This window comes from Archocentrus centrarchus, chromosome 14 (genome assembly GCF_007364275.1).
Source record: "Archocentrus centrarchus isolate MPI-CPG fArcCen1 chromosome 14, fArcCen1, whole genome shotgun sequence".
Taxonomy (NCBI): Eukaryota; Metazoa; Chordata; class Actinopteri; order Cichliformes; family Cichlidae; genus Archocentrus; species Archocentrus centrarchus.
The window spans coordinates 8,834,008-8,861,697 of NC_044359.1; the positions used below are offsets into that span (position 1 = coordinate 8,834,008).

The window sequence follows — 27,690 nt, forward strand, 5'->3', positions numbered from 1 at the left end:
TTTTTTTTTAAATGTGTTTAGTACGCCAAACTTGGCAAAAAAGAAAAAAAAATGCAGACAGGACTAAAGGCCTTTTTTTTCTTTTTTTGATAAAACAACAGCAACGACGGCGCAAACAAAGCAAATACTCAAATACTGTTATCGAAGAGGGATAAGAAAGGTGTGTGCGGGGGCGGGAGGGGGACAACAACTTGATCGATACAATGAAAACAAACACATTTTTATAAAGTTCACAGTCTTGTAGCTCCCTGTAAGGGGGGTGGGGGTGGGGGGGGTGGGTGGGGTAGCCTCAGACATGTTGATGCTTTTGACGTCACTTCAGCTGCTGTGAATAAAATACATGCAAGCACAAACACAGACTCACACACTGATATGCACAGTTAACTAAATACCTTATCCAAATTTATGATAACTATGTTTTGGTTATTTTGCACCCCTTTTACAAACAATACCAGGAACTAAAGAACCCCAGGAACTACACTATTCCTCTGAATCCACTGCACCTTGAAATCTGAAGACAGACCCAATATTCAGCATTTTTAAAGCAGTTTACAGTCATTTAACTTTAAGTAGCTACAATGATATTTGAAGAGTTTGTCGACAATCCGAACTTCTCCCGTGAAGATATTTTATATTGTCATAAGTTGCCGTGATAAACATCTATTTATGAATGGCCATAGTAAGACAGACATTCTATAAAAACTCAAGAAGTGTTTAGCAAGCTGTGATTGGACGTTTATATGCTGCTTATAAATGCTGAAAGGAGGCTGTGAAGCAAACGGTCAAACACACAGAATTATTTACCTGTTACTTCATCAGAAAGTCCCTTAATATGATCACATTTGCCAATTTTTTTTTTTTTTTTTTTGCCATGGATCCTCAAGTCAATACAGCTGGGGTAGAAAGAAATTCAAAGTTCCCGAGTCCCTAAAAGGGTTCCTGGAAAAGTTGTGGTGGGGACACAGCACCCTCGGAAGTCACCTTTGCTTCCAAGAATCCTTCAAGAAAATAAATTTTGGAGTCACATAAATTCCAAACTCGGGATATGTATAGAATAAAACTGTTAACCAAGAAAAGAGCAGCTGAAGTGACATCTGTGTGTCTCCTCCTCTACCTCTTCGCCTTTTGGATGGACTGTTGCATGTGATGGTTGGATGGATGAATGGATGGATGAATGAATGGATGAGAGTCCCTGCTGCTGGATGCCCTTCAGTCCATCCTTCTCTTTCTGAGAAAGCAACATCTTGTGTGACATCTTATGTGACTGAGTTGGAGGATGGTAGAGAGGACTGCTTTGGGGTGGACGGTAATGATGATAACCACAGCAAAAAAAAAAAAAATTGCGTTACCACCACCGAACAAACACACACACAATTATCCTGTGACTCTGAGATGAAGAAGAGGAGGAGGAGGAAAGGTCCTTTATTCTATCTGCAAGTTGGGTTTAAAATCCCACAGGAGAGCAGAGGGAAACACGAAGTACTGTGTGAGGTGAGGGGCACTGGTACAAGATGTGCTGTGAGGGGGTTTGAGATATCAAAGGGTCAGAGGTCAGTTTGATAGGGAGCCGGGGGCATCAGGGGCGGGGCTGGGGTCAGAGTTCACATCATCACGTGGCGGCGGCGGTGCAGGGAGAGGTGGTCAGACCGGGAGAAGGAGCGGTCGCATTCGGTGCAGCGGAAAGGTTTGATTCCTGTGTGCTTGCGAAAGTGTCGGGTCAGCTCGTCAGAGCGGGCGAAGCGCCAGGTGCAGCCTTCCCAGGTACAGTGGTAGGGCTTCTCTCCTGGAAGAGACGAGGACAAGGGTTAGCAGAAGGGGAAAGGAAGGTAGTGAGGTAGGGAAGTAGGTAAGGAAGAGAAATGTGTTAAAAAAAAACTGATAGCACTGAGTTATTTACTACAATTCTTCCTACTCTACAGAAGGTCCTTCACTATACGCTTGTTGGATAAAATCTGGACATTTTTTCCTCATCTACTGTCTGCGGATCTGTGGAATGGAGAGTAGGTGTGAACTTTGCACTGAGAAATGCTGAGCCACCTGAGGTTATATTTAATTTTGGTAATAAGCAGATAAAATTTAGTCCTCCAAAAAAAAGAAAAAAAGAAATGAAACGCTGCATTTAGTAATCTGTCAATAATGATTTTGTTCTTCACTTGGAGATGCACGCCTTCTTTAAAAAAACGCCTCAGCTGCATTGATTTTGTTGTGACATTATAGGTCCGAACTCACCTGTGTGTATCCTCCTGTGGGCTTTGAGGTGGGAGCTCTTGGTGTAAACTTTTTTGCAGCCTTCATAGTCGCACATGTGGATCCGCCGCCTCTTGATGTCTGGTGAATCTGGGTCGACGGGCTCCAGGTCCATAACCGACCTGAGACACACAGCGAGAGAGAACGGCGCCAGTAATGCTGATCAATGGAGGCCGATGTTCTGATTCTACTCACTTTAAGTGCTCAATAAGAATACGTGTGCCCTGTATACGCACGTTAATCTGAAAAAAACAGTCAAATGCAATTTGATTTCAGCTGGGTCAAATAAAACTTTTCAGAAAGAAATCAGAAGAGAAATTGTAAAATGAAAACAATTCAATCAGATCATTCTTTGTTTTGCATTCTCTCTCATCATGCCTGCTGTTTTGACATAAATCATCAGCACGAATGCTTCTGTCCTCTCAAATACATGGCAGCTTATAAGCTTGGTTTTAAATATAAAAGCTTATGGAAAACAACACAATAATGGAAGCTATGTGCTAAACAGATGTTTATCCATCCTTAGGCAGCTGATCAGACATGTCCCGGAGATAAGACTGCCAATCAATAAGACGAATGCAGGACATTCCCATCACTTCTGTGCACCTTCTGATTTAATGCATTTGCAGTTAAAGTGGAAAAACATGTGCATGACAGTGATCAATACAATTATCCAGGGTTTGCTTTCCCTCCTCAAACCGTTTCTGTCATTAATACTTTACTATAAACATTAAACACCCAAAAATTGAATCATCTCTGTCTGATTTTTGTAGCTCTAAAATGCATCGCATTTGTAACTTATTTACAACTCAAAATGTTTAAGTTACTATCGTCGACAGTTATAAGTAATATGTGTCGCACCCTTTCCTTGGCATCTCAAATGTTGTTTGTTTGTTATCGGAGCACCATGTTTTATTGAGTTAATACACCTCAGTTCAGTGCTAAATTAATATATCAGCACAACAAAGCAAAAACACGACACATCCAGGCTGATCATATGAAACGCTTCCATATGTTTCTGTTGAGAAATGCTGAGGTTTTTTTTTTTGGTTTGTTTTTTCTTTTATGTTCAGGAGAACCTGACACTGATTTAGCCACCAGGGGGCATCAGAAAGTCACACAGCTCCATTTTAACATTCCTCTAATAAAGAATCATTTCACCCTTAAACTCATTTTCTCTTTCTTTCCTCAAACCAACCAGATAAACTCTGTCAAAATAAACCCATCAACTCTTCTCTCTATGTTATCCTTTTCTACCTCCTCTTAAATTATGCTTCAGTTTTTAAAGAATGAGCTCTGTTATCACATTTAAATTCATTTTCATATTCATCAGGCAATCATACTGTAAATAAATCTGAAAAAAAAAAACCAACAAAAACCCACCCCTGATCTCCCTCTTTACAAGGAGGTGTGACCATGAACTGCATTACGTAAGCTTGTTTATATCCTTGTTCTGGGACAGCCCTGCCCTGCACCACACACCCACACCCACACCCACACCCACACACACACACACACACACATAATCTTCCTTACATCCCTTTAAAAAACACAAAATCCACTAAAATGCTTGTTTTCTTAATATAAAACAATAAAACTCAATCTCTCTGTCTCACGCTCACACACAAACACACGCTAGATAACAGCACTGAGCAAACTGTCAACGCCCACACCCTGAATTTCAGTTACAGTCAGGCAGCCTCACCCACTGGGTGTGACCGAAGCTACGTCCTGATTTACTAATAAATGTGCATGACAGAGTCTTCAATGGCACACTACCCTTTAACTCTGCAACAGCCTTTCCAATGTCCACACTTTCCTCAGGAGCGCCTAATGTCCTAATTTATGTAGAGTCTACTGAGACCCACACCACACACACACATGCGCCCACTTGTCTTCCTGTGTTACAGTCTGGGCGTCTCCAGTGTGTTCTGCTGTACAGGAGGGTTATATAAGGTTATATAAGCATCCAGTCATGGCAGCACTGCAGTAATGTAATTAGTCAGGAGCCTGCAGGCGAGGGAGGTGACCCACACAAAAAGAATTCCCCATAAACCCTGTTGTGCATTAGTGTCCCTCTTGCCGACCCTGCTGAGTCGTATTACAGACTCTGCAATCAGCAGACATCACACGGGGATTTATGCCCTTCCACCAGTTTTACAGACATCTGATTTACAGCTGGAGTCTCGGGGTAATATGCTTCTCTAGCAATATTATTTTTTTTCTCCTGCAGTACTTCGGACTTGCCACCAGGAAATCAAGACTTCTGCAGGTTTTGTAGTCCTACATTGCTGTCCATTTGAGTAACTCTATTGCTATGCAAAGTGGGGGATTGTGGGCGTTGAGCTAACACAGAGGTTACGGAGACGCAGCTGCATGGAGCCAACAATCAATCTCGCTACACAATTCACTACAAAGACTGATTCATGTCGCTACGAAGGACTTTGTCTGATATGGCTTCTATTTTAATCGCAAAATTAGGCTACGCAAAAGAACCATGAAGAGCGCAAACATAAAATGCTTACTGGTTGTTCCAAATATCTGACACTGCCCCCTAGTGACACAACATCCAGAACGGGGCCTGCAGCAGCACCTATGACTGCCATGCCCTGCACTCAACTCTGCACACCTCTACCTCTTAGAGACTCTTGATGTTAGTTTTCTTATCTACAGTTTGTCTGCATAGGAGGTTTCCAGTCATGTATTTCAGTGATTTCACATAGGTGTGAAAGCATAATAAACATTTCCAAAATATGGGGGAGCATACTGCCGATGCCTGAAAACTTCCTGTGCCCTGTAACTAAATGCAGCTTGTGCCGATTGCATCACTTTAATTTTCTTTATATTTATTGATTGTGCATAAAATTTTACCAGTGTGGTTAAATACATCTTTACCAAGGACTCACCCTGCATCAAGGCTCTGGGTGCTGATGGAGGCTGATCCAGACTCTGTGCCGCTCTCTGCGTCGCTGTCACTTTGATACTCCACCGGGGATGTTGAACCTGGCTTGATCCGAACTGCAGGGAGAAAAGGATGAAAGGAAGATGGGCGTAAAGAGTGAATGGAAGGACATACAGTGGTAGAAACAGATGAAGGGAAGTTGTGGAGGCGTGGAATTGAAAGAAATTGAGAGGGGGGGAAAAGAAGATGGGGGTTGGGGGGGAAAGAGAGAGAATAGAATAGCAGGGGGTTAATAACTTCTTAACAGCAATGTCTGGTTTCCAGCAACTTAGCAAGACAAAGACTTGCTCCAAGTGTGTGTGTGTGTGTGTGTGTGTGTGTGTGTGTAGGCTTAGGTGTGGTCCGCATGGCTGCAAAATGGATCAAATCTGAGGCCAAGCCCCATGCTGGATTCCTCTGCATGTCTGCTTGTTTCTACATCTTTCTCAAAATGTCTGCTTTAGCCTCCAGTTTCTATTAAAAGAAGCATCTTCCAGTTGTTTTTTTTTTCCCTTTGTTTTTCCTCACTTTCAACAACCTTTTACAATGTCACAGCAGGAGGAAGATGATGTGAGCAGATGTTAATGAAAAATACGCTGAACTCATAGACAATGCTAATTAGCAATTAAGTGAAAGACAAATCTCCCAAAGCTATCGGAGAGCTCCGGCGCTTCTCCTCGAGGATCGGCAAGCTGTTAAAAATTCTCACAAAGGAAGAAAGACGTTTAAACCGAAGGTCCAGCGTTTGTTTCTTGTTGCTTGGCATCGGAAGTGTAAATTCATGTCCTTTTCAGCTGATACGTGAAGGGATAATGGTCTTGATATGATACTACATCATTATAATCATTCATACAGTGATGAAGCAAGATAATTATTACTGAGTCTGAGTTATCTGAGTTATCTGTGTTAGTGTCATGGTCTGCAACTTGAGGTCAGTTTAAAAAAGCAGATGCTGCCTACATAGCACCAGACTAGACAAAGAGCTTTGTGTATTTATGATGTAGATCAACTTTATATGAATTTTTTCTGCACTGACTATGAAATCAGACCGGGTGCATTAATTGTTGGATCTCAAAGTGCCCCCCCGCCCCTCTGTGTGCAGGAATGTGGCAGCTACACTGTTCAAAGTCCACCCAGCCTGGAGAGAGCAGAAAGGGGTGGGGTGGTTGGAAGGGTGACGCAAGGAATTTGGGTGGAGTGTGTGTGTGTGTATGTGTGTGTGTGTGTGTGTGTGTGTGGTGGTGGTGTGGGGAGGGTCATGCACCAAAAAGAAAGAAAAAAGTGGCACTCTTTGTCTCTGGAGACAATTAGGCCACCCCCACCCCTCCACCACTGCAGCCTTCCTCTTTCAAAAGCAGAACGACCCATCTCCTCTCCTTTTGACCCCTCGTGCTTCCTCGCCCTCACGGTATACCCAACCTTCCCTCCCCCCTCCTCGCCGCCTCACCTCACTCCCTTTCTCTGTGCGCCTACCTATCCAGCCTCCTTTTCCTCCCACACAACACCGTAGCACACGAACAGCGAATGTCAGCCGTCTCCAGCTTGTTCGCTTTGCAGGAAGAGAAAAAAAAAAAGAAAAAAGAAATCTAAAAGTTCCCGTCTTCTCCGCTCGCGCCCCTTGTCGTGCTCACAGCCAGAGTCTTTGGTTCCTTTCAGTGCTGTACAGCGACGCGGGGACGTGAAACGTACACAGAAAACAGGTTTTTAAATGAGCTGCGAAAACATGCCGACAACCTTCAGTATCCACTTGGATACTCACTTGATTGATGACTTTAGATTGTTTAGAGGATGCTGTGAGCAGTGAACAAACTGTTAACTGTAAACTGCTCTATCACAGACCTCACAGCAGAAACCTACTCTGGAATCGCGCTCTTGGCATCATGATATAAGGAACAGGACAGACACAAGGGTACGATCTACAACCTACTGGCACCACCTTTAAACTATAACTACCAGTCAAAAAGAAAAAACTCAGTCATACTGGTTTTAAGCAACCCCAACAGGTTGGCAAAAAACATCCTAGCTTAATTTTCAATTATAACTCTGCACACAAAATGAAGGATTAGTACCAATGTTTTAGGTCATTTCTAATTTGTGAAAACCAGCCCCAAGCATTCATACAGATCATGAGGAGAAGTCACTTCATTGCAACATCACTGTCAGGCGTGGCAACAGGTGCAGCGCTGCAGAAACCCACCTGACGTAAAGTTAATCTTCGATACCAAATAACTACGATCATCACTCGCTGAAATTAACACCCGCAAAGTTGACAAACACGACTTTGAATGCCCAGGTCACACTGGTATCGGCACTTCCTTGTGTGATGCAAGTCAACGTGAAACATGATGTTATGTCAGCACATTAGTCACTGAGAGGACTCCCAATTGTAAACAGATAGGCAATGAGTTATGGAGAGGCGGGCAGTTTATTTGGAGAGAAAGAGAGACTTCATAATGACTAATTGGTTTGACCTACAGGCGTGCAGCACGCGCACCGAACGTACATCAATTTTCAAGAGGTTAAGATTTACGTGCCCAGTTATTGTCGTTTTTAAAGGACAAAGAATCCAAAGGAAAGGCTATTAGAGATTGTGCTGCACCATACCAGCAGCTCTGTTTCAATGACAGGAAAAATTACAAAAGGTCTTGTTATTATTTCACTGAATTCTGTTCTACTTGATCTAATAGAAAGGTAATAAAGGAGCAGGGGTGGACTGAATAATTCTCCACCCCAAAGCCCTTAGGCTAACCCTATGTCTTTTTTTTTTTTTTTTTGGGCTGTTGCAATATTAGAATTTCTCTCTGCGTTTAAAAGAAGTTTAAAAAAAGGCTGTTTTTTTTGGGGGGGGGGGGGTATTATCAGTAAGCTGTGTCTTTTCTCTTCAAGGCAAATGAATTAAGCTCGAAATAAGACTTGAGGGGAGATGCAGAGAGAATCTGTATCCAGAGCTGCACAAAAAGATGTCCACAAACAACAACTATCAAGGTTACCTTCAATACCAGCGAGGATATATGACACCCCTCAGGCTGGAATTTCAAATACCGAGACATCCTGAGTTTTTGAAGTTTGCTGTATGCTCCATCAAAAACTCGCTAGGAAGACACCAAACGTAGGACGCAAAAATGAACAGAGCTGGAGGCTTAAACACAAAACCGTGAGACTACATCTTTTAACCAGAGAATGATACACAAAGCGAGCTAAACCTTCCAAATGACTCTCTTTACATTTACACCTCGAGTAAAAACATGAGAAGTCTTCACACACACACATTCACTGAACTTGAACAGCACAAATACACAGTGTTTTTTTTTTACGCTGCACCTCTGTGCATATCTTTAGGATGCATAGGATGCTATGGGTGCTGTGGTGAGAGCATGCAGTTTGTAGGCGAAGGTTACAGAGCATGGACTCTGAGAGGTCCATCAACTCATTTGTGCTTTCATATTAATCGCTGCTCAAATGCACTGCAGCTTAAATTGTCCAGCAGGTCACCGGGAAAAGTTTGCCACTGTACAGAAGCTCTAAAGACACACAAGAAAATTTGTATTATGTTCATAAAACAACCCATTTCCTGTCCACTGTCCCATAATATTGTGCAAGTGAGCACAATGACAGTGCCCTGTATAATAATTATGTAGTATACTGTATGTATGGAGGACCAAAAGTGCCAGAATCAAATGTGATTAAAAACGAAATGATTAAAAATAATGTAAAACATACAGGTAGGCGTTAATTTGTTTATGAAAAAGGTGACATAAATTCATATTTAGGATTCATTTTTATACCTATATGTATTTATATTAGTTATTTTCCGTATCTGTTTTTAATACAGTTAGTCGACAGTCTATTGATTTACTGTATTATATTGGTTCAAAATTCCCACCAATTTTTGTTTCTCCTGGATGATTCATATCTGTATTTTCTTTTTAAACTCCTTAACTCGTTTCTACTTCAGTACACAAACGAGCAGCGTGCCTTATGTTTAACTTTCTGACTGCTGGTTGACGCCAAGAAAAATAAATTAAGTAGTTGCCTCAGGTTATGAAACTACTACAGAATCGAGCTGCTTTATGAGAAAGTAAATAAACAGGGGAATTAAAACAAGGGTAAATAAATAACTACAAATCCTAATCAAAAAAACAAACATCAATTTATCTCACATTCTATTAATAAATGCCTACATTCACTTTTAATATTTCTTGGGCCTTTACTGGCATATTAACTAACGTACTGAGTCACTATTAAACTTTGATTTTCTAAATCAGGAAAGCTCGGGCTGGAAACAAAGTGGGAAAAGGTCAAAACACAAACACACAGCAGCTCCCGGCACGGATGAGTAAGAGTCTGAGAGCATCTTCAGGCCAGTCTGTGTGCTGCAGACTCTTCTGAGATTCAGCGCCTGCCTCGTTTGCATTCCTCAGTCCAGACCGTGCTGTTCTGAATTGAGACCAGGTGAACTTCTCCGACTGCACCGAGGGGACTCGACTACAGTTTGTTAAAGGGGTGGAGACCTATTTTGCTAGCTTGCCTCAGCAAATGTCAAGCTTCCCATCTTGTTTGCTCGGGGATGGATGGACTTCTACCTCACTCGCTGTTGTTCAGCGAGAATCGAGACGAACACTTGGAAGGTTAAGGTCCTCGTTAATAAGTGTCATGACAAATTTTAAGCAGTCAGAAGACGCAGCTCGTATCGTATCATGTGAGGCATACTTGGACTTTTATATATAAAAATATTACAGACAGAATCAGCTGCTCACTGACGAATTTCACCCATTTCTCTACAGCATATGTAACATTTCTTTCTGCAGTTTTCCTCATTTAAGCAGGACTATCAATCATCTGGCACATATGGAGAGTTTCCAGAATGACAAAGATAGACAAGGCAGACAGATGGCAAATCTAACATACCACTAACCACAAACACACACCAGCTCCTTTGGGAGAAACACTGTGCTCCTCCGAGAGTGAGATCCCCCACCCCCTCACCCCTCCATAAATGACAGTTTAAGCAGCGGTGACAGAACATTGCAATGCCAGGCGTGACAGTCAAAAGAGGGAGACTGACATTAAAGAGTGAGGTCTACGACTCATCTCACATTACAAGTATTTTATGACCGATATTGCTTTTGCAACATGTTAAATCAGCACTCAGAGTGCCGTGCTCGTCTTTAACATCCTGTTTCAACATGGCAAAGGAAGAAAGAGGTCCTGAAATGCTACGTCACCGCAACTTAAAACAACTTCCTACACAGGGTTAAATTTATAATTTAGCCTGCTTCTCATAATAGCCAAAATGCAACACCACAGACATCCACACACTACAGAGTTATTACAGTTTTGCTTTTTTTTTTAAATTGAGTTTTATTTATATTGAATTTTAAATTTTTGAATGTAAAAGAAATTGTTTTAGTTCCTATAGATTCAGATTTGGTTTCTATTCCCCATCCAGCTGGATCTGGTGAACTTTCACATCTCTCACTCTACAGTCGAATGCACCTTAAAGTTAAGCATTATAAGGGGTGTGACCACTTTGAGTGGATGCTGTGGAGGCATTTAGGTGTACTCGCAGTATATGGCGGCAACTGCATCTTGTTTCAAGGTATTCCGTTTAATATCGCAGAGGTTACTGATGCACCTCGCTAACCAAGCCAGACAGCAAGTGAACTCTGAGTCAGCGAAGTAGACAAGTGGGTCTACAAATGAATAACACACAAAGTGCTGCTAATGTTGCTAAAAAGCAGAAGTTGTGCTGTACTGGTCCAAATAAGTAACACAGCTGTCTTCTGTTATGCATCCTCCTTGGAGGCTCTCACTGTAACACTCACCAGATCCTTCAGAGCGCCCATCACTGCCTATGAGCGGCACGGTAATGGCTGCTGTGGCGACACCGTCAGTAGGCACAGTGTAGACAACAGGCAGCGACTGCACCACCACGGGGATGGTCTGCAGCTGGCCCACCTTGCTGGGCATGGTCACCGAGGGGATTGTATGGATAACATGGAGAATCTGCTGGCCTCCGGCGCCCTGTGTGGCTAAGATGGAGCCTGGAGAGAGGACCTGGAGGGAAAAGAAGTGAGGAAAACAAGAGGTTGTAACGCTAATGTGCTTTATACTTCTAAATGCAGAAGAGGTAAAGTTTATACTTACCATGGAGCCTATCGATTGTACCGCAGAGGGGACTGGTGTGGCTGACAGGGTGGGCTGGGTCACAGCACTACTGGGTGCTGGATTGACTGTGGTGCTTGTTGTACAAGCGGAGCGAGGTTTGTTGAGCGAGAGGTCGACAGGCTCAGTCTGGTCCTCGGTTGGGCTCGGATGAGGCGAAGAGGGCTCTGTCTTGCACTCTTTCTTCACCTTCAGGTCTGTCGGCTGTGAGCAGTCATTGCCTACATCTGCCTGCTAGAGTGTTAGAAACAAGAAAAGAAACAAAAATCATTCAACTTAAACTAACTACAGTTGATCAGCAAATATTGTTTAATTACAGATTTTACACCTAAAATTGGCAACTTGTGTCTTCAACATAATTGGATTTCAGTTCTCAATGGACAACAATCTGATATGTTAATTAGAACCAAGTAATCATAGTTATGTGAAGCTTGCAAAAAAAAAAAAAAAAAAACACGCTGGTTTATTGTTTAAAAAGTCAGCAGGAGCCAAACAACCCCCCAAAAATGAACTTTGCATTTTTCTTCCATGCTGTAAATCTGAGCTACAGACACACCAGCAGATGAAACACATCATTTGCTTTTCCTTTTACTTACACACACACACACACACACACACACACACACACACACACACACACACACACACACACACACACACAATAGTAGATGCTCATATTAAAAATTGCTAGTTTCCTTCTGTTTAAGGGGGGCTGCCAATAGAAAAAAATAGCCTCAAAGGGAGAACTGGCCAAGCCCAGTATAAGACCATTAGAGATTATTCTAAACTGAATCATGCAAAAATATGCTAAAATTCATGAAAATATAGCACTGGTAGTGAACACAGCATGTGACCTTGAAGGTTTTTTTTTTTCTTTTTTCAGGGTCTCTGTGCTTCGCAGTCACTCTGTATGTCACATGGTCACAGTAAAGAACACCGATAATGCACATCTTCATAAACAGGTGCGTGTAAGATGTAAAAACAAAAACAAGCAGCACTGGACAGAAGAGAAACGCTGCTGGTTGTCTCCATCATCACTGGGACATCAAATAGCAGATGTTACCGATAAATTCCAGGGCGGATTTTTATGTAAAACATTCACCAACGTTCTGCCGTGTGTGCCACTAACAGCCAAGAAAAACCAATGAGCGCTTTTATCAATATTCAAAAGAGTTTAAAAAAAAAAAAAATTCACTCTGCCACTCAAGTGCAATGTCAGGGTAGTATTAGGAACTATGATGGCTTTTTGCCACAGGCTTGATCCATAACAAAGGATGCTGAGACCCATGTGTATTGTAGTAGTTTTCAGCCATTAGGAGAAAAATATAATTAAAAGGAAATTATGAAATTAAAGATGCTTCTGCAACCTCTTCAACCCTTGGGGCATACATCTTTCATGGCCTGACCTAATTTTTCAATGACTGAAAACTGGCAACGATTGGCTAAAGTTTGCATTGAGGAAGTGCTTCAGCCAAGAAAAATGCTTCCTCATAATCCACATCATGGTTTTCCATGCTGTGCAGGAGCATTCGCAGCTTTGATAGGGGAAGGAAACAAGTGTTTGCCTCTACAGTAACCCAGGACTCAGCCGCCATGCAGCTCGAAAGCACAGGGAACAATGGCTGCTGTGTGGCACACTGGGGGGGGTCGGAGGAGAAAGTGAGGGAGACGGCGAGTGAAGGGCTTCATGGGTACAGAGAGAGACTGGTACTGACTGAGAGGGAGAGGGTTTCAAATAGGAAAACACAGGAAGAGCGAAAGACAGGAGAACTGGAGTGCAAGGAGGGAACAGCAGCGAGCTTCCAGTCCCAGAATTGGCCTCCGTCCAGTTCAGCTGAGCGCAGTTTGGCTCTGGGTGAGGAGGAGAGGGTGGAGACTCTGCTACGCCCTTTTATCAGGTCACACAGTTCAGCTGGAGGCTGTTGCGGTGGCATCGGCACAAATATAAGTGGTAAACAACTTGCTGCAGTCAGTGAGCATTATACGCAAATAGCTAGTGTTGCAAAGGTGCGAACCGCCTGTTCTGCATTTCTTTTACTGCATTACAGGTTATTACATGTGCCAATTAGAACATGTCGAGATTTATTTTTAGTATTTGCAATAGGTAATCCATATAAATGCTCACCTTCTGCACTGTGGGTCTAAGGTATTGTCCATTGTTCTCACTTTTTAAAATTGAACAAGTACCCAAAAAAAAGTCATTAACAGTCTCAGCTGTGAAAGGAAAGGAAAGGAAGGGAAAGGAAAGGAAAGGAAAGGAAAGGAAAGGAAAGGAAAGGAAAGGAGGGGGTTTTGCACATAACAGGGAAACACACCCACACACACATACACACTACACCTGCATGAAACTTGGCTGAGGTGAGGAGGGATTTAAGGAGCACTTGTAATAGGCAAAATAGGTAAAATAAGGAGAGAGAGAAGATGAGGAGGAAGGACAAAAAGAGGGAGATCAGCAAAGAAGAGAAGCTGGGCTGTAACGTGATTATACTGAAACGGTCTAAAAAAAAAAACTAAAAAGGAAAAAAGTGAAAAGAAAATGAAGTGTGAAAGAAGTGAGGGAGTGGGTGAGGCAGAGAAAAAGACAGGAGAGGGAGAGAGAGAGAGAGAAAGAGAGAGAGAGAGAGAGTGGGTGGGAAAGGCCAAGCGTTGCCATGGAAACTGGGAGCCATCAGCTGACTCCATGTTTTCCACTTGTTCCCCACCCACCACCAACTCCCTTCCATTTCCCTCCCAGTCCACTGTCTTTCCATCACTTCACCCCCACCTCTCCCTTCCTATTTTTTCTCGCTGTATCGTGACCACACCCCTTTCACCTTTCTCTCTCTCTCTCTGTGTCACATCCCGCCTCTCCCTCCAGCATCTCTCGCTCTTTACGTCAACCACACCCTTGTTTCTTCCCACCTCACCCTTTCATCCCTCGCTGGCTTCATTTCTACCCACTCACCCCCCCTCCGATTTTCCTCTCTTCTCCACTTTTCCTCTTTTCAAGGCTGCTCAGATTAAAACCCACAACTCTGTGCAAAATCCTCAAAAGAAGAGACTGAAAGGCTGAAGTCCAATATTCAAAAAAAAAAAAAGAAAGAGAAAAGAAAAACCCCTCTGGATGCCCGCAAGCAACCCAGAAAGAGGGGGCACAGAGGAAGAAACACTTTCTATGAAGGCAGAGTGATTAGCTTAAAAATGAGGATGTTAAAGAGATCTTTCCTCACTATTTTAATACCCAGCTCCGTGTCAGAGCGATGGCTTTGTTTTTCCAAGCATGTTCTCTATTAAATTTATAAATAATACTCCAGTTTATTAAGTTTTAAGATACCTTTTGCCATCAGCTTTGGTTTAAACTGATTTGTACACCTTCGAGAACCTTTTATTTTCTCATTATATTAGCATTGAAAATGATCGTACTTAATCCTGGAGTCAGAAATTGACATTCGGTTGTAGAGAATACATATTAATACTAACACGGCCAGGTTTGGTAGTATAGCATGCACCATATTATAGTATGGATGTGGATCGATTACCCAATAGTATTTAAATATACCCTGAACACTGGTCAAAAGTGAACATGAGTTGATAGAAATTTTAAAAATACACATAAAATCTGAAGGGCGTCGTTTCTGCAAGTCAATATTTATGCAGATTTCAGGACAGTCTTCTGAAATGTCTGAAGCCCGGCTAAAAGAAAAAAGGAATGAAAGGCAGGAACAGTTTGTTTGGACACTGGCACACGCTGGGCTCTGCACGCCACCACCAAAGATATCTGACTTTCAGCTTAAACTCAAGGGGCTGAACAAAAATATACCCTGAACTACTGACTATTACCATGATCACAAATAAAATGTTAATGTTTAATATGCTGTGGAGAATCCTTTGCAGGCAATGCTGAGTTGAAATCAGCTAGTTTATTAACCATTCTTTCCCTTCAAAAACTTTTAGGCTGCCAAAATCTATTGTGATGGCATCCTAAATTATCGGGCGACCGTCTGATCATTTCCGGACCTAATTGCATACAAATATTAGTAAATCTAGGCGAGCTTTCTCTCACACTCTGCACAAGGCTGTAAAATAACACGATCACAACAATCTGCCACACAAGGCTGTGAGCCTTTAAAACGGCGAACTCAACACGTCAAAATGAAACATGTAAAAAGCTTCACTGTTGCAGTGGAGCTCCGTTCCCCCACCACCGCCACACTTCTCGGTTCATCTGCTCCATCATAAAATGGGTCACAGTCTTCGCCTTGCAATTAATTCATGTGATCTCTAACTTGAATGAAAGTGGGGAGCAGCTGTAGTGGTGAGAGAGCTCAGCGGAGAGAAGGATGTAAAATGTCCAGAGGACTTTAATCACACTCAGTTTCATACACATAAAATAATGAGTGATTAACAGCTGCAATGCAGCTCCGATATCAGTAACGTCACGTGTTCGAAGACGACTTTTTACACGGTGGAGGACAGTGTGACAATATTTAGTACCTAAAGCAGGGAATGAGTATTAACTACACAATTTTCTGTCCTCTTAGCTCCCCATTTGATCACATTAGAAACACATTTTTACTGCCTCTTTAACAAAGAGTTAACAGGTAAAGCTAAACATGAGAGGCAGACTGCTGACAGGGTTATCATGCTCCACTGTCAGCAGCCACATAATTTATTGATGTCAGGTTACATGACATGTGGGGTAAACTGTGACAGCCCCTGTACCAAACTGCCATTAAGAACCTGCTTACTCGCTAAAGAACTGCCTTTGATACAGACAGCATGTCACCATTGAAAGTCACTTCTTTTTTTTTTTTTTTACAATTTTATACACCGCACAGTTTGTAAGTAGAGATATATCAGCCAAATATCGGTATCGGCAGTATCGGTCTTGTTAATTGATATCAGATTATCAGAAAATAAGATGGCACTTAGCTGATATTTATCTGTTGTGTTATGCTTAAGGAAAGTGTGAACAAGAGCTCAAAAGACTTGATTTTTTTCATACAATGAAGGTGTCTTTGCTTTCCTGACACAAAGGGGGAAATAAGCAACTAAAACCAAACACACAGAAATCGGCATCAACTGTAAAGTTAACATAGAGGGTCTTAAATCTGAGTGCTTTCTAATGGCCAGCAGCGTGCAACTAACTTTGCAAAAAGAAGCCTGACTATAAAACTGTCTACAAGAAAATGGCCCTCAGGTCCCTGATCTATGACCTCAGTAAACACTTTCCTGATGAGTTTATGGTCACAAGCTCTAGTTTCAAGTTGTATTTACTACAACACAATGTTCATTTTGTGAATTATGGTCCCCATTAGAGTCAAAATGGACGATAAAAAAGGGTTTGCTTCACAGTAGGTCTACTTTGTGATTTACAAGCTGCTACCATATGAGAATCAGAGACCCTTGGTCTCTCAGTCAAATGCACCCTATGGTCAACCCTGTGATGTTACAGTAGCTACGTACATCTTTTATATACAGTTTATGATTCAAACACTAGTATCAGTTTCAGCTCAGAATCTTACAGTTTTAAAGATGCATAATAATACATGTGATACGGGCATCTCACACTCATAAAAGAAGCTCTTACGAGTCACACAGAACCCTTTTTGATCACAGGGACTTTTCCACAAACGGCTGACACAATGTTATTAATTTAGCTGTTCAAACAAGAAAAAAAAATTGTGCTACTACCTTTTCATATCAGTTTCAAACATCTATTCAAACATAATTTATTCATGCAAATTACACACAACAGCACAAAGACTCATATTTCTTCTGATGCCACATAAATGCTAGAAAGACTAATTTCCCGGATCGTTGGGGAAAATGTTATTTTTTCAAATGGTGCAAAAGGAAACCAGTGGTGACTCTGTAACAGTACCCGCACTGCACCTTCACTGGTCACTGGTGGGGAACATGATCTGCTGTGGTGAAAAGAAAACAACAAAAGGGGCACACAGAGTAAAAAAAAAACCAAAACAACAAAGCTGAGGCCTTTAAGTCTGATGTTTAAATGTTGCTTTTTTCCTACTGGGAAGAAATCAATAGGCCCCGAGGTGAGACAAACACACAGTGACTGTTTATATATGAAAGGAGAGAACGGAGGATGGAGAAGGAAACAGTCGAGGGAAAAACAGAATGACTGAGGAGAAATTAAGTAAGAGGCACATTTGACATGGATTCATTGCAATTTCCAAAGCTTGTATGTGTATAGAATTTATATGTTTATGCACTGTGGACAGCTATATCCATTTATGTGTGTTTGTACACTTGGGTAGCTAAAGTGTGAAGGCAGATAAGGATATGGAGAGAATAAACAACAGCTGGGGAAGACATTAACCACAGGCACAGCCCTGCAGCTCCACCCCTTGGGATCCTTACCCACCCAGTGCAACACCAAGTGCCCCCAGCCTGCATTAAAGCACACTCCCTTCTGCTTCTCTCTCTGCTAACCCACCTGTTAGCAGGCTGATGCTAGCACAGCTCAACGTCTCTCTTAGCCGGAGTCGGTGTTGGCTTCTCAGTCTAATGTTACCTAATAGGAGTTGCCAGTGTTGATTTCCTGGGCGCTTAGTAACTTGTTCACCTCAAACAACTACACAGGACAGCCTGACTGTAAGCTTACAGCAAAATCAGCTCGACTTTAATTACAGCTGCACAGCTTTTTGCACATAAATGTGCACTGCAACAAAAATCCAGACACGCTCACAGCGCAGACCATGACATATTTAAGCTTGTTGGTAAAGAAGTAAATCATAAAAGTAAATGTGTAAGGGTGAAAAGAGGAATCCAATTAAAAGCCACAATGACTAATTATGCATCTGTTGCAAACAGTATTCATTTTATAATTAATGTTGCTATTGTATGCGATTTTTACCACATGTAGGCACAGTAAGCTGGTCTTTCTGCTATAGCTGTCATAAAGTTTCAGTTAGAAGTATCATTACTATTCCACAACCTTTCCAATTAACAGGTGCTTCAATACAACGATCACATTCATCAAGTCATATTTCAAGCCACAGCAAATGTAAAGTTTGCTTCTCTAATTGATGATAATCTGGCACATATAGAAGCCCATTTATTGTGCAACAATATTGTGGCTGATTATACTGATTTATGCATAAGAATCTGAAGAGGGGACAGGACTTCGCACCACAAGTTACTTGGTATCCATTTGTAGCCTGTAGTATTTACCAATCATGTTTAATCTGGCTAAACAGTTTAGGCCTGAGTCACCCAGTCCCAGAGACCTGTTGGCAACCCCTTGGCAACCACCAGTCACAAGGGAAAAATGTGTATCCAATCAGTTGTGAGTGGTTGCTGGCAGTCGATGTGAAATTGATTGCTAAAGCCCCATTCAAGCAGATCTAGAGACCGGTCAGTGACCCCATTTAACCACCGGTTGCAAGAGAAAAGCATGTATTCTGCAACTGGTTGGTGAGTGGTGTCTAGAGGTTGCTGGCAGACACTAGTGTAGAAACTGGTCGCAAAGAGGTAGATAGAGCCCAGTACAGAAAACCTTCTTGTAGCTGCAGCGGTGGCTGTGATTGCCACAGGTGGTTTCCCATAACTTTCATCGAAGACGTTGATTTGTCTGCAAATGCTTGCAAACTACTTGCCAAATGAACATGAAATGATGAAAAGTGCAACGCAAGTTGTGCCTTACTGCTGCACACAAGACATTTAAAAAGGTGCAACTTTTACTTTAAGTTTGCCTTGCACAGAGTAAAGGGCGAGTGTTTGCCGACTAGAGGGCATCTTCCATGGGCAACTGCAGCAATCTGCTAGCAACCACAGCAATCACAATGAGCTTTTTGGTACAGCACCCTCTTTGCGACCAATTTCACCTGACAACAGTCACCAACTTGCAGCAACCACCAACCAGTCAGAGAATAAATATTTTTCCCTAGTGACAGGAGGTTGCCAGTGGATCTCCAACCAGTCTAGGCCTGTCTGCCTGAGGATGTACATGAAAAAGAGACTGGAATGCAATCAATCCACTGATTATTGTCTTAAAATGATTGAACTTGTTCAAATTTGATCTGCATTCATAATCAATGATCAGAACATGGAAAAGGGAGTCTTGAACATGATAGCCATTATAGGCTATCTGGACCCTAGAAGTTCAGAAATGTTGGCCGTAGTTCATCAGAATATAGATGAGATTGGACAAATTACAGTCTGATACAGCTCAATTAGAATAAAATATAAAGTCAAGCATGTCCTTTTTTTGTTTTCTTGTTTCTGGATGTTTATAATAACCCTGTTTCTGTTATTCTTGCCTATTTCATGTGAAGTAATAAAAACATTCATTAATGGAAACTAGAAAAAAAAAAATTCAGTGGTGGTAGCTGTGAAACAAATAAATTTGGTGCTATCATATGCACACCATTGTTTTCACTACCAAAGAAGGATTTACTTGGACTTACCTGTCTAATTATGTGTGTTGGAATGCCCCAAAAATGTCTAAGAATCTCTTCCTGTGTCTCCATCATTATATAGACTTTCATCATATGTAAACATTACTAATAATGGACAGTTTTTTAAAGCCTTTACTATAAATGCCTGCTTCGTGATTCATTTTAGTTTTCCTATATCCGAGCAGGTTTATAAGTCTGTAAGAATGTGCCTGAACTGGATGTGGAAGACACTTATAGAAAGTCTAGGCAGAGAGATAAAACCTCATTAGTTTGGCAAAGTTCATGGCTTTTCAATCCTGACACCTCACAATCGCTTATGTTTCCAGAGCATTTTCTTTCTTTAGTCAGTAAAGAAAGCGTACCATCTTATCAGGTTAACAACGTTATGCTACAATCTGTTTTCTTTCTTCCCTGTTCATATATAATATTATGAAATAAAAACAAAAAATTATCACTAATGAAAAAAAAAAAAGTGCTTCAATGTCCAAATACGATTCTCAAGGACAAGAAAGGCTTTGCTTGTTAAAATCCTCTTTAGAGACAGATACAGCTGAGCCTGGGAATACATAAATTTGCCTCTTTAATTTCATTCAAAAGACCAAAACTGAATTAAGCCCATGACCTATGCATTATTTCTAAATTGTCACTTTTATAAATGGGAAATCTCAAACATTTTGCCTAAACAGTTAAGACGCTGGCGCCTGCGACACCTCGGCTTAACTCTGGGAAACAGTCTGTTTATACAGGAAACCGGTGAATATATTTCGCTCTGCTGACGCTACTTTTTTCCAAGTTTTAATAACATCAGAGTTTGATGTGAAAATATGAGCATGTACAAGCACATTAAAGCAATCATCATGTCTCACCCTTCTCTCTGACAGCCGCTTTTTCACCCAGTCTTCCCGCGTGGCCGTTCAGAACAGCGATTAACAATTTTAGCTTCAGACAACCCGTCACGCAAACTACATCTACATGAAGCATAACCCACCCTGAAGGCTTGACACCTAAAAGACGGAACATAACAAATTGACAGCAGCGAGACGAGAAACAAGCAGCTTGACCCAGGGCAAGCAGCCCAAGCCTCTGATGTATCTACTTGCAGATGATAGGCACCTGACACGTCAAAAATTATCTCCACATATCCACAAGATGACATTAATGATTCCAACAGAAGGTGAGATCTTTCTGAACTCGTTCTAATGATGACAGGAATTTAAGATATCAGCGCTACCTGCATTACTGAAATGATGTCACTATCTCATCAAGTGTCGCTTTTAGTTTTGCACGTCCGCTGGCTACTATTTAATCCCAGCGGCACATGCAAAGTATTAAGTTATATGAGTGTGAGGAGCTGCTTGCACACAAGTTGGTGAAAATTAAATGCCGTGCATCACGTCCTGATTGAAGCTGCCTCTCAAACACATAATTCAAACACGCAGCTCAAGCTGGGGATGCTACCAAAATCTTGTCCGGGTGTTTCAGCACAGTTTTAAAGTTGCGGTACCTTGTTAAACTGGACAAATTATGCCGATATTCAGCTCCGCATTTTTATTCTTTGACTGTACTAGAATAGCTTTGCGTGATTCACACATCAAAATAACCATTTTTCTTATCCTGGGCCTTGGTGCACCAGTTCATTTCTCCATCTGAAACAAGCTGTTTCTGCTTTCTTCTACTTGGCTGCCTCTTGCAAACAGAAGGTTTGTGAGGTGCTGAAAAGCCTACTAATGGGAGTGAAGGATGGTGGGACTCGGAACCACTGTGGACAACCAAGTGAAAATATCAAGTGATCAATTGAATTAATGTGATTTTTTTTTTAAGGGAAAATAAACAATAGTTTGCGGATGCTGTAGAACCGACCTCAACTATATAGTCTGAGAAGAAGAAAATCTGTGGCAAACCAAGGCTTTAGAGCAGACTGCTGCAAATAAGCAGTTATTTCCTAATTATGATTTTGCCCCCTTATTTCAGGAGAATTAGAAGCAATATCTTGGCTGATAACAACCTTTTACTGATGGAGACAGCTTTAAAAAATGTGGCTGCTGCTGCTCCTGAACCCCCAACAACCCCCAACAACCTCAGGCTGTGCTGCGATTTGGAGCACAGACAACATGATCTACTGTGACTGTACTGAACATCAGCCAATCCACTTAATGACCTACATGTTTTCAGATTAGTTTAGAACAACATACTGCTTCCTTTCCCAGTCAGATGTGCTGTATTTGCTTCCCGGAAGCTCCATGCTGTAGGAAGTGGGCTGCCAACAATGACATCATCATCCTGCACCAGCAGAGGTGACTACATCTGCACTGAACTGCAAACCCTCCTCTCTCTCTCTCTCCCGCTCTGCATCCCAAATTGTGAATGTGCTGTCCTTTGAATGGACTGAATGCTCCAGCATAGATGCGCACACACACACACATATACGTGCACGCATATAATATCCCTCACACACACAGACACACACATAATGACTACTAACTAACTCATGCTAGCAAAGCGCTGCTGGCAAAAGCACAGTAAATAGGCCTCGAACCTCTCATGTCTCATGCGTTCGCACACACAAACACACAGGGAGTAATAGAAAGTGTGTGTGTGTGTGTGTGTGTGTGTGTGTGTGTGAGAGAGATGTGGCCTTTCTTTGTGCATGAGTGCTCCTGTTTGCTGGAGGACAACTGACTTGTTTATGTGCATACATCAGTGTGACACACACACACACACACACACACACACACACACACACACACACACACACACACACACACACACACACAGGGCCTCATTGTTTGTTTGTGTGTCTCTGTGTGTGTATGTGTGCATGAGAGAGATTACAGGGCTATTCACTGTGCTGTGCTGGCAGGTATTCAGTGTGTGTTTGCACGTGTGTGTGTGTGTGTGTGTGTGTGTGTGTGTGTGTGTGTGTGTGTGTGTGTGTGTGTGTTCGCCTTTGGCAGAAGTGGTGAGTTAGAAAGGGGGAGAGAGTGAAGAGGGGGCAGGGAAAAGACAGAGAGAGGCACTGGTTGGAAAGGTGGAGGAAAAAAAGAGGAGGAGGAGGAGGAGGAGGAAAAGGAGTGAGGACTGGGTTGGGGGTGTTGGGGGGGTGGGGAGGTCAGGCTACACAGCCTTTTCGGCAACTCCCGCCAGAGCCGTGGTTGCCATGGAAACGGGGTGAGCGGAAGCAGTGCCTCCCTCGACATATCCTATTAGGGTGAGAGAGTGAGAAAGGAGGAGGAGAAAGAGTGAGAGTGGAGAAAAGAGAGAGGGAGAGAAGAAGAGAGTCAAGTGGCAGAGTCTGAAAGAGGAAAAAGAACAATGGGGGAAAAAGAGATGAGAGAGAAAAGTGTGTGACTGACTGTTCTGGGGAAAAACTACAGGAAGAGCAACTGGGGGAAAAAAAAGAAGAAAACTTTCACTGGAAAGCTAAATCTAAGTCACAGAATGAACTTTGACCCCATTCTGTCACTCTGACAAACAATTTAACTTGTATGAACTTGCCATATTGTTTAATCATCTTCCTGTTCCCTCCTCTTGCCCCAACATTTCATTGTCTCCTCATCTCGTCTAAATTTACTGCTGCTCTTGAGTAACGCAGAATTTATGATCCCGCAATGGTTTCCATTTGCGTAGCTCTTTGGTTACGCAGAGAGAGGGATTGTGGGAATTTAACCAACACAGAGGTTATAGAAACTCACTCGAAAGCCCTACGGCTACGGCACCATATGTAGGTCTAATCCTGATGGGTTGAAAAGTCAGCTTCCAAAGAAAAGGGAATATCAGCAAAGAGGAAGGACAAAAAAAATATGAACAAATTCAAAAATGAGAAGCACAAAGAGCGGCTGCAGAGGAGATTTTTAAGTATTTTAAACACTGGTTTTATTTCACTACACAGAAGTTGTTTGTATATTTTTACTTCTGTCTTTCTCGCAGCAGCAGATGAGGCCAAAGGCCGAACAGCGGCACTTACATGAGCAAGTGTAGCCCTCATGTATACGTGTATACATATTTTTTGATACTGATAGTATACAGCTGTGTGGACGTGGTTCTGAAAAGCTCCACGTACCACCTACGGACTGCCAACGCAGTGCCATCACTCGCTGCTGAATGTACAGCGAGTATTTTCAGGTGGTCATTAGATCACATCTATTCCTGACTGATCGCCAAACACTGATCGTTTTGAGTAAAAGTGAAATAAATTGAAAGCAAAGCTGACGAAAATGCATTTTGATCCGGAATTTCAGTAAAAACTGCCCAAATAGGAGAAAGGTACTAATTTTCAGAAAGTCATTCTTCCTCAGGATCCAATTCTACTGACTCATACGAATTACAGCAACTGTCAAAATTAAACTCTTATATCATCTCCATTTGACCTTTTGAACTCTACTCTGATCTTGGATTTGACATTTGTGTTAGCAGGAAATCTGCAATGCTGCAAAGTCATGTTTTTTTAAAAAGCATATTAAAATGTCCCACAAATACTGTTTTTCATTTTTGCTCACACTATGCTGTTAAAAAAAAACACTATGACTCAGTGAAATGCATATAACCTTTGCATTTCCTCTGCTGGTTTCCTGCACTAGTAGCTGATTAAATATGTTTGGTTGTTGAGACATTCATAGACAGACAAGTTCTGAAACCAACTACATATCATAAGATTCTGGGTAACGGATGAAAATGATATTTCTCCATGTTGACAACATCCCACCTAGACAAAAGGCCTTGACCTGGACTTACAGGCCAGACTAAATAAATTCAGCAGGGCTGTATTTGTGAAATGTTATGCTTTCTTCTCTATATAGAACTTTATCTGATGTTTAAATAGCTTGAAATTTTACTATAACCAGATAAGACGACAAGCTGGCAATTTATTTTGAAAACTCAACTATGTAAACAATGCAGATAGGTGTGAGATGTCAACCAATTAAATACCCCGGAAACAGTAACCAATCAGCTATTTTAATTCATCAAAATCCTTAATAAATAGCACATTTTATCTCCAAAGCAGACATCTGCATGCTTCTGAAAGATAGTTGACCAGTGAAATGTGCAAAATATGCACACACACACAAAAAAAATACAATCTTTATTTTCTATAAGATTGTGTTGAAGTTTGTTTTACATATCTTCTAGAGTGGATCCAACATCGTCTCCCATTACTGTCTGAGTAACCACTTCATATGCTGGTCTCACAGACCAGGAGCCAGGCAGCAAAGAACTGCATATAATCCATAGACCATAATATTTTGTATTTCCTGAGGTTTTAATAAAGCTCATCATCTCTTTCTGATGAATAATTTGTTGTGTCTGGCATCTTTTCAAAGTCCTCCCTTGCTACTGCTTGTACTCTGATATATATTTTTTTTACTTGATTTCGTGCCTTCACTCTAGGTTATGTTTTGTCTTGTGGGGACACGTATCCAATCATATGGCAATCATCATTCAAAAAGACCCAGAGTTAGTATTTGGAAAAATTGCATCCCGTTCAAACAAACGATGAGGCAAATAATCATCTTGACAGTTACTGTTTGCAATACATATGAGCTGGAATAAAAGGTACAAAAATGATGATAATAACAGTCTTGAGTAAACGCGTGGCATGTAGCATTAATGTTCTAGGCTCCCGGTGGAGTTCATAACAAGAGGAGGATCTGCTTCCTGGAGACTTTATCTTTGGACAGGAAACTCCACTCCCCTCAGTTAGAGACAGCCACAGAGGTGTGGTCAACACACACACACACACACACACACACACACACACACACGCACACACACACGCACCCTCTGCCTAATGATCTCTTGCGCAATACTACTCCACCCAGCCCCCACCCTTCACTAACCTAAACCACACCAAACCACGCCACAACAATGCACACATATACAATGCACAGGACTCTACTAGACTCCTTCTCCCACATCCCTGCTCTCACAGGCACATGTGAAAATAATTAAGCTCTGAAATATAAGATGTTTCCTTAAAAATAAATAAATCGGCCAATCGGGTTCACCTTGACGTTACACTTTCCTGCAATCAATTCTGGTGTTTAGCCAAATAAATAATCAACTGTGGCAGGCACTAAATGTAACACCAGCATGGCTAATAAACAATCAAGCAAAGTATGTGACATTTTGCTGTCATTTTTTTTCCAGATTCACACCATTGTTTGCATATTTAGTTATAATTTTGCCAACATAATGTATATACATAAAATACTGAGATAATCTAACTGTCAGGGGAGGTAACTGTTGAGGAGTAATTAGTAAAGATGCGAAAGACCAGCAAAAACCTTAGTTTGCCAGTATGATTATTAATCATGTAAATGCATACCGAACTGCAAATATAAGAGGTCCAAGTACTAAGCCTTGAGGAACTCCACACCCAGTTGTACAGTGAGACAAAGTTGTTTCTTTTATGGAGGTAAATGCACAACTATAAGTTCTTAAAACCCTGTGAAAGTTATAGATTTAAATAAACAGAAAAAAAAAAATAAAAAGATTTTACTGCACCAGTAACTGAACTCCAATAACAATCCAGACATCACAGATATGTAACTGGCTTTTTAGTGCAACTTGTTCAAACTAGTGTTGAGAACAGATTTCTAATAATGTGCTTAGAAATGCATGCTGGCCATGTTTTTCAGAAAAGAGCTAAAGTTCAAGCATAAGTTCATTAAAGTTTCTAGCACTCTTTATAAACATGGTTTTCACACACACACACACACACACACACACACACACACACACACACACACACACACACACACACACACACACACACACACACACACACAGGTTACTTTTGACAATTCTGGACATGTATTCATGTCTTTAGCCAAACCTCAACCATAGTCCCAAACCTATCCTTAAACCCTTAAAATCATGACAAGTGTAACTGTAGTGTAACCAAACTGGGAACATTATGACTGTGACACATCCACTAACCAAGTGCCTCTTTTCCACTTCCTCAGCTCATTAAAGAATGCACTAAACAGCAACAACATGTGAATAATGACATTTTATCTCACCAACTCTGTGGCTATTCCCAATCCAGTAAGACAACACACCCTCTGAGCTGGTCTACGAAGACCTGCGGTAGGGGCGGGGCGGTAGGGGGGGGGCTCACTCACACCCTGCAGAATTTTACCACTTATACATATGGACACAAAGACACCCTCCTCTTACTGACAATGGCGGTTAGAAGTAAATGTTTAAAAGTATGAGTTAAAGAGTAATGGTGACCCAAGACTCATTGACGTCTGAGACTTATTTTGGTAAACAAACTCAACCTAATTATGTGATCTGGGAGCACCATTTCTACATGATGTTGCTGAATTCTGACTTCAAATTGCATTTATAGAGACACATTCCTATGATTTTTTCTAAAACCTAAAGACACTACAGCACATGGGTATCAGCTGAGAATGAAAAACAGCAGATTTCCTGCCCGGCATGAAACTTCCCTCTTATATTTATCTCTGCTCCCAAACATACCACTCCCTGCTAACAGAGCTCGGCCTGCCCTTCCCACATTCTCACATACCGTCATAAATGCAAATCTATGCTCGCCCTCCACAGCCGTGGATAAATATGAATCGAGGGATTTTGAAGAGTTTGGGATCACGTGATGCCTTAAAACCTGCTCGGCGCATTGAGGGCTATTTTTTTAATCAGTGAACAATAATGATTATGTGTCACTTTGTGGATCACTGGAAAAGTTAGAGAGTCAATGAAATATAAGCATTTAAAATAACTGTTTAAATGTCAATACTTCAAGATAACAATGTGAATGTTAACTGGTTCGCACAGTTCATGTACCTTATCATTTTTTTACTTGATTTCTTGGATATACAACAACACCTTTCTATGTGCCCTGCAGTTTCTCTCTGTTAGCATTGTTATCTGTCCTGTGTTGAAACCTCAGGGAGAATCTACCCAGACTCT

The 27,690-nt window shown here is 41.5% G+C and overlaps 1 protein-coding gene across 1 annotated transcript in view; it reads right to left on the bottom strand.

Annotated features, from left to right (window-relative positions):
• Positions 1-272: 272 nt before the first annotated feature.
• The window catches only part of klf8 (Kruppel like factor 8), a 79,920-nt gene continuing 52,502 nt past the window's right edge, over positions 273-27,690 (bottom strand). Inside the window, exons 3-7 of the mRNA XM_030745749.1 lie at positions 11,336-11,587; positions 11,014-11,245; positions 5,154-5,265; positions 2,230-2,369; positions 273-1,783 (exon numbers count right to left, since the gene is read on the bottom strand). Of these exons, the coding sequence (XP_030601609.1) occupies positions 1,602-1,783; positions 2,230-2,369; positions 5,154-5,265; positions 11,014-11,245; positions 11,336-11,587 (918 nt within the window). The 3' untranslated portion in view covers positions 273-1,601. The remainder of the gene's footprint in view (positions 1,784-2,229; positions 2,370-5,153; positions 5,266-11,013; positions 11,246-11,335; positions 11,588-27,690) is intronic.